Source organism: Ambystoma mexicanum, chromosome 12 (assembly GCF_040938575.1).
Source record: "Ambystoma mexicanum isolate Mex_15411 chromosome 12, UKY_AmexF1_1, whole genome shotgun sequence".
NCBI classification, from domain to species: domain Eukaryota; kingdom Metazoa; phylum Chordata; class Amphibia; order Caudata; family Ambystomatidae; genus Ambystoma; species Ambystoma mexicanum.
The window spans coordinates 12,627,995-12,641,917 of NC_090936.1; the positions used below are offsets into that span (position 1 = coordinate 12,627,995).

Here is a 13,923-nt window from a genome sequence, read left to right on the forward strand (position 1 = left end):
ATCCCATGGCAAGTCGATGGTGAATGGGAAGTGACACTAAGAGCGCTCAGACGCGCCCTCCGGGTTGCTCACGAGGGTATAAGACACAGGTGCACACTGCTCAGTGCCTCATTGGAATCATACCCTGCATCTAACACTGCATTCTTCAAGTGAACCTGTTCTTTGCCACTGTGCGCTTCGCTGCAAGATAAACATACTAGTGACTTTGCCTGGGCTTCCTTTTCAGAGCTACCATTTCGTGGGTGGCGAAAATATTCGATCGTCTTGTAGCACAGAACTGCAAAACTGCCCGTACCCCAGATATCAACTCTGCCATGGAGAGGGAATCTTGCCACTACCTCAGGCATGATGATGATTAATATTACATGGTAAAGGAAACTGTACTACTATCTGGGTTACAACACTTAACTATGACATGCTAACTGCACTGTGCCACCTATCTGATGGGTAACTGCACCACAAAAACTGAATCTCACCACACTCGCTTTTATGATTCGGATTACAGTGTCTCAGATAATAAACCAAACTTCTGTCAAGTTATGCGGCTGGTAACAATGCCATGGAGACTGGTCCTTGCCACTACCCCATCCTCTGGCTGGTAACAGTGCCATGAAGCCTGAGCCTTTACTCTTATCCATTTACCAAGCTGGTATCTGTAAAGAGGATTACAAAAATAACGGATAAACTCAGTTTCCATGTTATCTATATTTGTGTAACGCTCACCTGGTATCCACGGGGACGTCACTCAGTCTGTCCTGACCTCTTATGACCTAGAACCCTTCCCTGGAGTCTACTCGAATGGAGACTGGGCCTGAAACACAGGATTGGTAGAGTTTAACTCCCTATTGTCTCTGTGTGCTTGAACCCCTTCTTCCACAGGGTCCAACCCTTCCCTTTGATCCACAGCTCACTTTGTTTTCATGGAAAGTGTGCTCTCCATCCTGCTTTCAGTGTAGGGGCGCATTGATTGATGCAGGCTCTTTGCTGCCTAGTTACTTCACTGGCAAGAGTCCGACAGGTAAGTATAATGAGTCTTTTGAACAGTTCTCTAACTTCGTTCCTTTCCTTCCTTAGATGATGGCCGGCATCCGGGGATGGCAACATGCTGCTGAGATGAGTAGTGCTGAAGGTGAGTGAGAGCACGATGCGCCCCTTTCGTATTAGTTTTTTTTCTGTGTCTTTTAGGTGCCTCGACGTTTTCAGCGTGGATGCCGGCTATGAAGAAGAAATGCGGTGAGTAAGCGCGGTATGCAGCGCCTCTAGATGTTTCCACGCTAACCTGGAGTGTCTTTTCCCTCTTGCAGATGGATGAGAAGTTCCAGAGACAGAGTTCCCCCAGAGCGGCTGGGATTCAGGTAAGCGTTTGAAGCTCGTACAGTCTTTAAAAATAAGTGAAGATTTGCTGAATGCTTACTAATGCCTTTTTTTCTGTTCTTTTCCCTCGGAAGCGGCATGCCGGGATGGGAATGACACCACCGAAGATGCCTGCAGAACAGAAGAAGTGATGAATGATGGGCAGAAGCGCCGCAAGGTAAGGCTGTTCCTAACGGTTTTCTTGTTCTTGCAGGAGCTGAGCGCAGAAGAAAGATGCAGGCCTACTGGAGACCGATCCGAACACGGTGAGTGTCACGCTGCAGGTGGAGAAAACACAAAGCATGTTTCTCAGCCTGGGCGTGGCTTAAATAGTCTCTGGGTATCCCAGGTGTGTATGGGCTGAAACACACCCAAAAGACAAGACTGCACATGCAGTTCTGGGAACCGAAATATGTGGGGGCATCCATCTTGTCCCCATCAATGCACTACAAGTCCAATCCCCAATGTTATTCTATGGGAGTGAGTGAGTCTGGTGCCACAAGCGCCAAGTCTGACTCCAAGTGGGTCTTTGGAGGGATGGATAGGCCCTTGAAGACCATGTAGGTGATCGTGGCCTAGCTCCAGCCTGACATCTTGGAGGGCTGGGGATATGAGGGGCAGGAATCATGACAATTTGAAAGCACCCCTGGAGGTCTATTTGTACGTTTGAATACTTAAGTTGGTCCTCACTTTACATCATTCATAAACTAAAATAAAATGTCAACATGTTCTCATGAAAACCATCAATAAGTGCACACATAGCATTTTTGGTCTCTGTACTGTCGTGGCTACAATCAATGAAGAATTTCCAAGAAGGTGCGAAACATGTCGACTTCTGATCAGATTCTGTATTAAATACGAGGTTTCAAATAAAGCTTGGTACTGTTGATTCAATAACATTCAATTCCAATCTTTTAAGCGTACAAATTCTACAAAAAGTATATTTTCTCTTAACCAAAACCATGTGCAAGGTGTGAATCACACCTCATCGATTGTTACCCTATTACAAAATAATGTACAGATGACCCGCTGGTGTGATGAGGATCTGGCTGTGCACACTTGTAAATAATTGGAAATTACAAGAACTAATGCCCAACTGTATACAAGAGTATGCAATTATGGAAACAATACTCTTTTTCAGATACTCCATCTTTGAGTACTTATTTAGAACAAAACCAATTTTGAGCACAAGTTTCCTTCATGCTTCATATTGCTGCCTCATTTTTATAAAAATCAAACCCACAAATACAATTTGTTTCCTGTAAATTAAAATGATTACTGTAAAATGTAGACATTTTCAGAGCACGACTAACAGATTTGTTTCAAGGAAAAAAAGGGGTAACCTAACAGGGATCACTTTACATACATGTGAATGTTAAAAAAGCCATAAAACACATGTGTGTGCCAGAATATAAAGATCTGACATTAGGTGACTTGAAAGGTCAACAGAATGCACATTTTAGAGAAGTATTAAGGTGACCTTTGTTAGTAAAGGATATCAATGGTGTTTAAGCGATTATCGCTTCACCAAAATCTTCCTAGATGTACCCTGTGGTGGGGACAATGTCCTGCGAAAGGCCCTGACTACGAGTCGACACTAATTGAACCCACAGGTAGATATTTTTCTTTGGTCGTGGCCTTTGTACAACTGCCTCTGATTTGGGACCTTTCACCTTGTTGATCCATTTTCAGATTGAAATACACCTGCACATGTTTATGCATCTTTCTATCCGGACTGTAATCAGAAAATGTTCCAATTGACTGCATACACTTGCACAACAAGGTGCATCTCTTCTGCTGACTGGAGGCCGTGTGCTAATACCTCCCCCATGGATACCTGTCCAAAGACAGAATGAACAACCTAAAAAAAGTGTGTGCTTTGCAACCAGTCCTGTGATCATTAGTCAGGAAACTACATATATGGCTAAATGAAAGTTATTCATTCACATCTCCAAAATCCCAAAATGTATCCCTGTTGATAATTCCGTAGGCATAAGCACCTTACAAATAGTGAACTGCCCTCTGTTCTTCCTCTGTTTGTTTTACCACTGGACACACTTTTACGATTCTCTATTCTCAATAGGGACAAACACATTTAATTACCCAAAAATCAAAAGTGGTCAACTTTGGAAGCAAATGTGCTCCAAAACCACCCTATTTCCTCTAAATTTTCCTCTGAGAAAAACACGTATTACAAGTACATGGATTTATATTGAACCCACATTGTTTCCAAATAAAATAGATGTGCCCTTTTTGTTACAATTATTAATATTTTTTTTTAAAGAAGCAATGTAAATGTAATGTACCAATGTAAATGTCAGCAAACCTGTATCCCCTATAAAAATGTGCCCCAATTGGCTTCGTTGCATACGCACATTTTTGCAGATATTCAACACAATCTATAACCTGTAAAAATAAATAATACAACATTTAAAAAAATGCCACTGCTTAATACTTCGGCTAAATTAGGGCATGTCGTTGCATGTATAACCACACCCACTTACTCATCACACAGCAACTGTTGTTTCTCATTGGTCGTTCTCTGCCTACACAAGTGTTGCTTTTAGGTTGTTTTAATTTCTATTTTATCCAAAAGGTACTGCTTCATTGGAAATGTAATGGAGCAAAAGATGCTTAGGGAGTACTTACAGAGCCAGGCCTTGGGTATGGAATCCTTCCTTCGTACATCGACCAATGGTATTCGGGTCCTTCTTTGTGAGCATAGGGCCCGTTGAACGACTCCCGGATTGATGACATCTTGTACACACATATTGCATATCCCTTAAATATATTGCTGCAAAACAAGCACATCAATCAAAAGAGACGTGTTAAGTTCCAGTGTTTATTTCGTTTACCATAGAATTGTCCCAATGTCTCTGTACGCAAGCAAATGTACAGCTTGATACCAGGGTGTCGTTACTCTAGTAATCAGGCAGGGGCATGAGCGACAGGTCTTCTTAGTTCAGTTTATGGCAGTGCTCTGCATGCATTTTGGTTTGTAATCAACTAAAACAGTTTAATGCTCCTCTAGCTGTGACCAGTGGTCCATCATTGATTAAGCAAGAGATGGGTATTGCACCCATTTCCTTGCCCACCTCTGCAAATCACCTTTTGCTGTGGGAGAGAGATGCACACAGCTATTGATGTACTACCAGGTAACTCATCTCTCCCAAGCACTTTAGCCTGGGTGTACGTAACCACCACCGTGGGCCAGTACTATGTGGTGTTACCATATTGTGATCTCAACCAGCTATCTGTGTACTGTGCTAGGTACTACAGAAATGAGTGCCAGACTACACAAGTGCACCCATCAGGTTTCACAGGCCGTGCTGTTTTGCTCCCCCCACCCCCCTAAATGGGTGCACTTTCCCCAGCAGCCAAGCAGAGTTAAGAGTTCCAGCTCCAAATGGTCTGAGACTGGTGGTGCAGTGACCCCGCTCCAGGGATGGCCATATGAATGAGGAACACTATTTAGACAAGTGAGGTGGCAGTGGACAAACTCAAATGGATTGGCTGGGTAAGAAAAGCTCAGCCACATGCCCAGTCCCCTCCAGTCTTCCACAGATTGTGTCGCTCCCCAGAAATAATTAACAACTATATGTAACCCCTTGCACAGGTGATGTTTCCACTGACAACGTTACTCTGATACTGAAGACACCCACATATTTATTGATCGGGTCTGTGAACGTGCTCAGCTCCAAAGAAAGGGAATCGGGGGGAGGGGATGGAGCAGTGAATGCAGGACAAGTATTTGTACCAGAATGGTGACAAGAACAAGGTCATCCTGATTGGTTGTTAATCCTCAGACATGCTGCCCCTTGCATTCTCCTATCTACCTTGGACACTTGCCAACTCCTGTGCAATTGGTCTGCAATCTGTTTATCAATTTTGACAACCGCATATCCTCGTCACCCCAGCTTGATGTGGTTGTTTAAACATCAGTGATGTTGTTCCTTCCTCTCCAAATGCCACCTCACGGTAACCACCAGAGTAAATGTGCAATACTTCTTCACTTAGAAACCGCTGGCTAAATTGCAGAGAGGTTAAAATAGGGCTATGGACACTCTCATTATCTTAGGCAATTTGGTTGTTTTTGAAATGCATTGTGGACCATTGGCTGGATGATTATGGACGGAAGCGTACTGTGACAAATTGAGGAAATGTGTCCCTTCTCCCCAAGGTAGAGCCGTCCCCCCACCTGTGAGGTTAGGGAGGTGAGCCCACTTGGCAACAACCTCCCTAGGGCCTGAGTCAAGTAGGACATCACTGGGAAAGACTTCCCCTTAGGGGACAAGGACTCCTGTTCCTGTGAGGAAATCCTTTCACCAATAAACACAATCGCATACAAGGGACAACCAACTCTTATCAAGTATCAAGACTGGGCTGGAGAAGAGGCTGAGGGATGCTATTCTTCAAGAGAAAGAGAAAATGTCTCTTCATGGAAAAGTAATCAATCCACTCATGTCGAGGGAGAGAACTAGGATGAAGAGAGAAAGAGCAGTGTGTCTCCAAGCACACTGATGTGAGCATGGGAAGAGATGGAGCCATTGTGGGACATGGAACCCTCATATTCCATACTCGCTGGTAACCAAGAAAACGAATGCTGAACGGTCAGCGTACCAGAGAGCCTGTGAGGAGGATAATGAGTGGTGTCATTACCCTGAGAGATCCAGGGCGGGCAGCTGGCTCAGGCAACAGCACGAAAACCATCTGAGGGAAGCCACTAGAAGTAAAATGACTCCCTGATGAGATAGCAAGGAAATTAGAAGTGCTAGGACCGCAGGCATGGGAAGTAGGCAACGCAGCAAAGAAATTGAACTGACACCAGACTCGTTAGAGTCCCAGGGCAATATCCTGAGCAGAATTAAGGTAAAGTGGGGAACAGGGCGGCACAGGAAGAATAACAGAGTATATTAGTACCCAGCAGCAAGAATCCATGGGATACACTTAACGTGGATTGGTCGTTTCCGAGCTATACCACAGTGTAATCCCGTGGACGCACTTGCATGTATTGCGTTGGGTACACACTCAGCGATTATTGCCATAATATAGAACACATAACTTGTCTCAGTACACATAAGAACAAAGGGGTACTATATTGGAACTGTGACAAAACAAACATGAACCCCATAAGCCTTATTGATGGAGAGTTGAATACAAGTGCATTATTATTGTCAAATGTGAACTGTGATAATTTGGGGAAAAGAACAATGCTGTTCCGTGGACGGGATGAAAGTAGAAATGTAATACTTTTACTAAAAGTGATCTCTGCTAATACAGGGAAAGAAAGAATAAAATTCCCAACGGGGAAGGTTTATATGAACGTGAGACAAGCCCATGGATAACCTTAATGAATGTGAATACGTTGAGTAAAAGAGAGAGAGATATTGAAAACCTCAAATGAGGGGTTGAACCAGAGAAAATATAGTCCTATCCTGCAAAGAAAGGAGCGAATGGGAGCCGCCCAAAGTAAAATGGTCTGATATAAGAAAGGGAGTATATCGGACGTTAACGGCCCACCTGGCCACCAAGCAAACAATTTGAACAAAGCAAAGACTTTCCTAAAATGGTATATGAATGGTCTAATGTGAGAAAGGAACTGTCTGAACTGATACAGAGAGTTGCCAAAGAAGAGAGCATACCAAGAAGACAGGTGTTGAACGCACGGAGCAGGAGAAAAGAGTAATTTGCCTTCCTTTATTTTGTTACAATCGTGATCGGGTCAGATAGAAGTCATTTTGAAGGGTGGACAGATTCTTTTTGGACATTGAGAAAAAGACGACCGATGAGCACCTTAGTTATTCTTTAGGTAAGGAACAATCCATAGCCATAGGGATGGCCTTTCTGCCGGTTATTCAATAAAGCTTGCCTAAAATGCCCTCAGTGTCTGCATCATCCTTCTGACCCGTCACAATACATACCCGAGTATTTTTGAAAATATGCAAAACAGTCAAAGGGGCTGCAAATGAACATCTTTCTAACCTGCTTCAAAGTTATGTTCCTGCCGGCAACCCACGCGTACAGCGACTACGTTTACACGCACGGTCCAGGAGGAATACATGCCAAGGTGCTGGGCTGTCGCTAAAGGAATAATCTTCCTGTGATAATTAGTGCACACATCTCACCATTTCTCTTTAAAATCATACTATAGGAGCCCTTTTTGTTGTCGAGAGTTTTTTAAGCTGACTTCTTTATTCATTTTAAGTTCTGCCCCTTAAATAGTCAGAGGTCTTTTACTGTATATGAATGCACTGTTCTGTAATTATACTAGACATGTTTCTATTTCTTTTATGTGTGCTTGTACAACTTCATAAAGCTGATTTTGCTTGAAAGTAATACATACTTTTTTCTGCCTTCACTGTTTGTATTACTTTCCTGATATGTTATTGATTACCTGGTAGTGGTGAATAATCCAAATATTTCTGGGTTCTTGCTGTCACGACTTGGTAACAAAAATACATCCTCTGTAAAATAGAAATAGAAGTACAAGTTGCAATTTGCTCCAGCAATAGAAGCATATGAAGTTTACAGGTACTTTATGAAGATAATACAAATGCTATACTAGTCTATGATGCATGCGGTTTTTAGAAAGCATTGGTAGAAAGCAAAACAACAAACAAATCAGGAGACTGATTGGTGAAGCTTAACATAGAATTGCCAGGGCCATATCTCATCATGGTAGACTGTTTGATTTTAGCCCAATTGAAGGTCGATGGCTTGAAGGTTTTGAAGTAATCATAACCACTGGTATTAGTCTGCTCAATCCTCCAAACTATTGTTGTTCAGCCTGCCGAGCCATTGCAGAAGAGAAGAGACCATATACAAATTCGGCTTGGTCCCACCCTAAAAGAGGTGGGCCTGAATCGCTTGGTGCAGTCCACAGAGCAACCAGATTGGTAGATTCCAAGTAGGTGTTCACAAACCTTCCCACAGGGATCTCAAATCACTCTATTGTCAAGTGGTTGTGGCAAGGCTGAACGTGGGCAAAAGAGGTATAGGTGTTGGCCGGTCGTTTTCTATCTCAAGCGGCTTTTAAAGATACAAGTCATCATTTCTGAAAGACAGGCTTAGGAAATGTAGGGAAGGATTAGCAAACTGGAATGGAGTTGGAGTAAATGAATAGGAAGAAGAATTGTGAGCGGTAGTGTGTGACTGAGAACTAGTACGAGTCAGATTTTGCGTTAGTTTGCTTATGCAATGCCGTGTGATGCTTTCTGTGCTTTAAGGTAGGTGGCTAAAACAGTGGCACATGGGCAGAGTTTAGGGAGAGGGAGTGCCTGAAAGAAAGAGCAGTTTGAGTGACTGTGATATAGAGACACACAGACACGCACGCACACGCAAACGTCATTCTTGATTTCCTGTACTGATGCCTGTGGAAGAATCGCCCTCACCTGATTTTAGTGGGGTAAAGCCCCAGAGATTTTAGGAGGTGGAGGACAACACATGGTGACCCTCTCCTGAAGTGAGTGGACAAGAGATGAAAGTGTCATTGGGAAGCACAGGGCAGTAGGAACAGGAGGAGAGCCAGGAGTCACTGAAAGCAGCCTGGTGGAAAGTCATGCTTGTCTGATATTTCTGGAAGGGAACACAGGAGACACAGCACTGTGGGCGTCACACCAGTCAGTGTCTCATTGTTAAAGATTCAGCATTGCACATGGTGCATGATCACATGAGAGGCTTATCCACTTCACGTTCCATATCCACGTCACACGTCACTCGGGACGAGTATACGCACCAGATCTGGTGCATTCACGGGTATTGCCCCTATGTTATGTTATGTTATGTTATGTTATGGGTGCTTATAAAGTGACGGCAGCCCTCAGGCATCAGTGCGCTGATGATAAACAACATGTAATGGTCACATTTGGAATTAACATCTGTCTCACCGGGTTCTTATTTTGCTAAGCATTAAAGTTTACTTGAAGAGGAAAGTCTTCAAGCTCTTCCTAAACATTTGATAGTTCTATCCTAACCTTAATTTAGGAGGTAGTTTGCTCCACTGTTGCGCCGCGCAAACAGTGAAGGATCTGCCCATGCCCGCTTTGAGCTTGTATCTTGGAACGTTTAGCAGTCCTTTATCTGCTGAGCGTCGTTGTCTCGAGGGGCTATATCTTGTAAATTGTTTCTTGAAGTATAGCGGGGCCTCTCCAAAGGAACACCAGTTCACTCTGTCTTCAACTCTTAGCCAATGCAATGATTTCCTTGCCTCCATTGTGTGCTCCCTAGTTTTTAGTTTCTTCACTAGACGAACCGCGTCAATTTCCATGACTTGACATCTAGCAATGTCTTTTTTTAGTTGCTCCCAACAACAATGCATTTCCGTAGTCTAGTCTGGATAGTACTCTTGCTCTAGCTATAGTTGCATAATTCTCTTCACTCAGATAGGGTCTAATGGCTTTAATGAGGAGTATATGGTATGAATTGTTTTTGTGTAAATAGTTGACCTGAGCCTCTGAGCTCACCCGGGTATCTACCATCATCCCCAGGGTCTTAACCTTGCCCGAGATTTGGATTTCGGACTCTTTGATAGAGAAGAAATGATACTCCTCTCCCAGTTTGGCTCTGGCTGCGCTGGTTCCAAAGATCAAGAGCTCTGTCTTTGTGTTATTTAGGCACATCCAGTTTTGCTGCATCCACTGGTCTATTATGTTGTAGATTTCCACTATTTTCACAGTATCTCTTGTGTCATCGCCCTCTAGTTCTAATATCAGTTGCGTATCATCGGCGTAATTTGTGAAAAAGACACTGACGTCCTCCAACAGATCACAGACTTCTCATATATATGTTGAGCAACAATGGAGATAGGCTAGCTCCCTGCGGTACACCGAAAATAATTGAGATAGCCTCGGAAAACATTTCCCCCCAGTGTACTCTGGCTTGACGCTCAGAAAGAAAGGATATGAGCCAGTCCAAGGCAATCGGGGAGCATCCCGTTATTTATTTAGCACTTTTACCAGGAGCTGGTGATCTACCTGGTCGAAGACTGCGCTAAGGTCCAACAGCATCAATATCCCAGTTTTGCCTCTCTCCACCAACTCGAGCATATGGCTTTGCAGGTCTAACATGGCCGTTTCCGTACTATGGACGCCCTGAAGCCAGATTGTTGTTGATGGAGTAATGCCTGTATATGTTTCTGTAATTGGATCGTAGCTATTTTGTCCAATATTTTAAGGACAAAGTTAGCATTAGTAATGGGACGTAGATTACCTGGGTCTTTGGGGTCAAGACCAACCTTTTTAACCAAAGGCATTATTGTGACTTTTTTAATTTTCTTCGATACTGAACCTTCTTTAAAAGATGCGTTAATTATTTTAACCAAACAGGTGCAAATATGTCCTTATTTTCTAGTATAATTTTTGAAGGAAGTATGTTTTTGGCACTTGATGTTGGTTTCATTTTGTTTAGTACCACCAGAAGTTCTGTTTCCGAGACTGATGGGAAATTAAAGGAATCAGTAACTCCCTGATTAAAACAGTCTTTCTCTGGAATGACTTCTGCTGATTGTTCTCTGGCTATAACTATATTGTCTCTTTCCTTTTGAGTGTTTGATGCAAAGGCCTTTTGGACTGTATCGCAGTCTCCCTTAGATAGTGAAAAGGGCGTAGTAAGGACCTTTCAGTTTTTCTATTCTTGTAGCATTTGATGCTGCTGCTATTTCGTTATTGTAATTATTAGCCTTAGTTTCTCGATGTTTTCTCTGGATTTTTTATTGGCTTGACTCCAGTTGTCTATATTTTCCTTGGAGCGATTCTGGTGCCATTTTCTTTCTAGCGCTCTTTTTTCTACTTTCTGTTTGTTTAGTTCTTCACTGAACCACTTCTGGTGATTACTATTTTTCCTCGCTATTTTAGTTTTCCTGGGAGCTTCCTGTTCCACCAGATTCTGAATCTGTGCAAGGGATTTGTCCCGCATTATTTCACAACTGTCTTGCTCTTGGAAGGATTTCAGGATTCTTGTGATACAGGGTTTGAGTTGTTCTGGTCTTACATTTTTAACATTTCTACTCCGTACTTTTATATCAGGAGGATGATGATGATGATGTTTGGTGTTAGCCAATAATGCCGCAAAGACACCATATAGTGATCACTCCATATGCACGGTTCCGTGACAACCCTCTGAGTCTGCAGGTTGTGCGTTAAGGCCCAGCCCAGTTGGTTGCCTTGTGGGGTTGTGGGTTCGTTGTTCATAACAACGTAATCAAGATTCAATATGTGTTAAGGTCTTCTCGAGTGAGATGGCTTCTTTATCCACCTTATTACCTCTACAGGGGTTAAAGTCTCCTACTAACAATGTGGATGGATTAGGTGATTTTAAGTTTATGAGTTGTGAGCTAAGCTCATTTGCAAAGTCTGAGACGAACGATGGAGGTCTATAAATGACTATTATGTTGATGCAGTCGTTAGGTGTAAACGTTAATTTGAGCTGCAGGGTTTCACATCTGTGACAACTGAAATTTGCTTTGAATAGTTTCAATGACTCTCTCGCTACAATAGCCACTCTCCCACCCTAGCTACCTTCCCTGTTAGTATTATACACTGTGTATCCCTCTGGTACAGCAATGTCGCAGGTGGGTCCTATTGGGTCTTTATGCCACGTTTCAGTAATACAAAGTAGATCAATTTCTTTCTCAGTGATCAGCTCATCTATGCTGAGTGCGTGTTTGCACATGAATCTGATGTTTAGCAATCCTACCTTAATTGTATGGTGCAGCAGGAAGTGGGATGAAATGCCCTTGGGGGGATCCTCTCTTTCCCTTTGTTTAAGGTCCAAGCTCCCGTTGTACAGCTCACCATTTATATTGTTGTCCAGGAGCAACATTAATTATGGATGTAAAAGGCTTTTCTGTTCAGAAAACTGCAAACGTGTAGCTGCTCCTCCACTCCTTCCACAGACTGTAGCAGACTGTGCCTGCTCGTGCGCACCGGCACATGCGCGCCGGGTTTGGTGGGAAGTAGCTGCCTAGAACTACAATTCTTCTGGGGATTGTAGTTCTTGTCTATATAGTCACACGTGCAGAGAGGAAACTCTAATTCAAGTCACGTAGACTGTCAAAAGCACTGCAATTCAATTCAATCGACCCGGGTATCATTTTCACTGATTTTAAACAGCACCACAAACAAGAATGGAAGTTACAGGCACAATATTGAGGTACAATGTTCAAAAAGCGCAAGCTGCAATATTAAGAAACAATGTTTTTAAAACAGCGCAAGTTGCAATTACAATGCCAAAAGCGGTACTAACCGTGTCTTCCTGGCACTCTGCTTTAAATACTGTAGCAGCCATTGTCTGCCGGGTTTTGGGGGGGGGGGGTGGAGGAGTAGCTGCCTAGAACTATGTCCGTTTTACAGCCTTTTTGTGTTTTTTAGAGATTAACCACCATTTTCTTGTATACATTTTAAAACAGAATGAAAAAGGGAAAGAGCACTAGAGGAATAGGCAACATTCTTTTTGTTCTTCTTGTAGCGTAAATTAATACACACTAACAATACAGTCAACAAACACAAAGTGGCAAAACGATTTTCTACAAAAACACACAATAGAGACCAAAAGCCTAGACAAATAATCAACACCAAAGAGAACTGGGCAAAAGTACTCAAAACCCTGCATCAATGCTCCAAAGCCCCACCAAACACCCACTGAGTATCATCCAAATAGGTTTACACCTTCTCTCACAACCTAGAAATACCCACACACAGCCACTGGTCTTTGTAGAGGGTGAAATATACTTTAATGTATTCGAGGGCTCTGATTTGCTGAACAAACTTGATGATTCTCCCCCAAACAGATCGTATTGGCTGGATGAACTCAACAAATAAACCAGAGATTCAACGCGAGATTTGAGGCTTTGGACGTGATGAACCAACAGGCAAGATGCGGAGGTCCACTGAACCTGTACCTTAACCGCTGTAGGGATAAAGCCTTCACAAAATGTTCAAGGGCCCACAGGAGAGGTTTGCACCAAGTTCATCCAGAACTGCTTCCAAAGCCACCAGCAGTGACCACTGTATCCTTAGCCAAATCCCTGCGACCATGCAGGCGGATTTATACACAAAACAAACACCTCTCTATACAAAGTGCAACACAGACTATTACGGCTTTATAGACACAATCCACTGGCTGTACCCTATGTTTTGTGCCGACAAACCTCATTAAACACCACTGTTGTTCGCTGTCCTTGAACTCGCTCTTCAGGACCATATAGATCCATACAGCCCTCTGAGTGGTGTATAAGGTTTAATTAGTACATGGATTGCATCATCAATCTCCTCTCAGCCAATCACAATGTCAGGAAGGTAATTTCTTGCAAGGTCTCATTGGCAGAGCTCCATGGGCCAATAGCCATAAAGACTTTTTGAGGAGATCATGAGTACATGGGATAATAGCTGGTCCTCAACTTATGGTCCTCCATCAATTCCTCCGAGGTGTATGAGGTTTAACTATTAGTGCCGGGACTGTACAGAATTCTGTTCACAGCACGGGTTTATAATTTAATGACATCATATCAGCACTATATTTTGGAGACACTATATAATACACATTAGGTACTCGTTATCAACAATAAAATGTATT

General features: G+C 43.0%; 1 protein-coding gene across 2 annotated transcripts in view; it reads right to left on the bottom strand.

The window, feature by feature from the left end:
• SEMA3E (semaphorin 3E) overlaps positions 1–13,923 on the bottom strand; it is a 516,349-nt gene that overhangs the window by 56,499 nt on the left and 445,927 nt on the right. For both annotated transcript variants that reach the window (XM_069627817.1, XM_069627818.1), the window contains exons 9-10: positions 7,748–7,817; positions 4,003–4,147 (exon numbers count right to left, since the gene is read on the bottom strand). In XM_069627817.1, the coding sequence (XP_069483918.1) occupies positions 4,003–4,147; positions 7,748–7,817 (215 nt within the window). The remainder of the gene's footprint in view (positions 1–4,002; positions 4,148–7,747; positions 7,818–13,923) is intronic.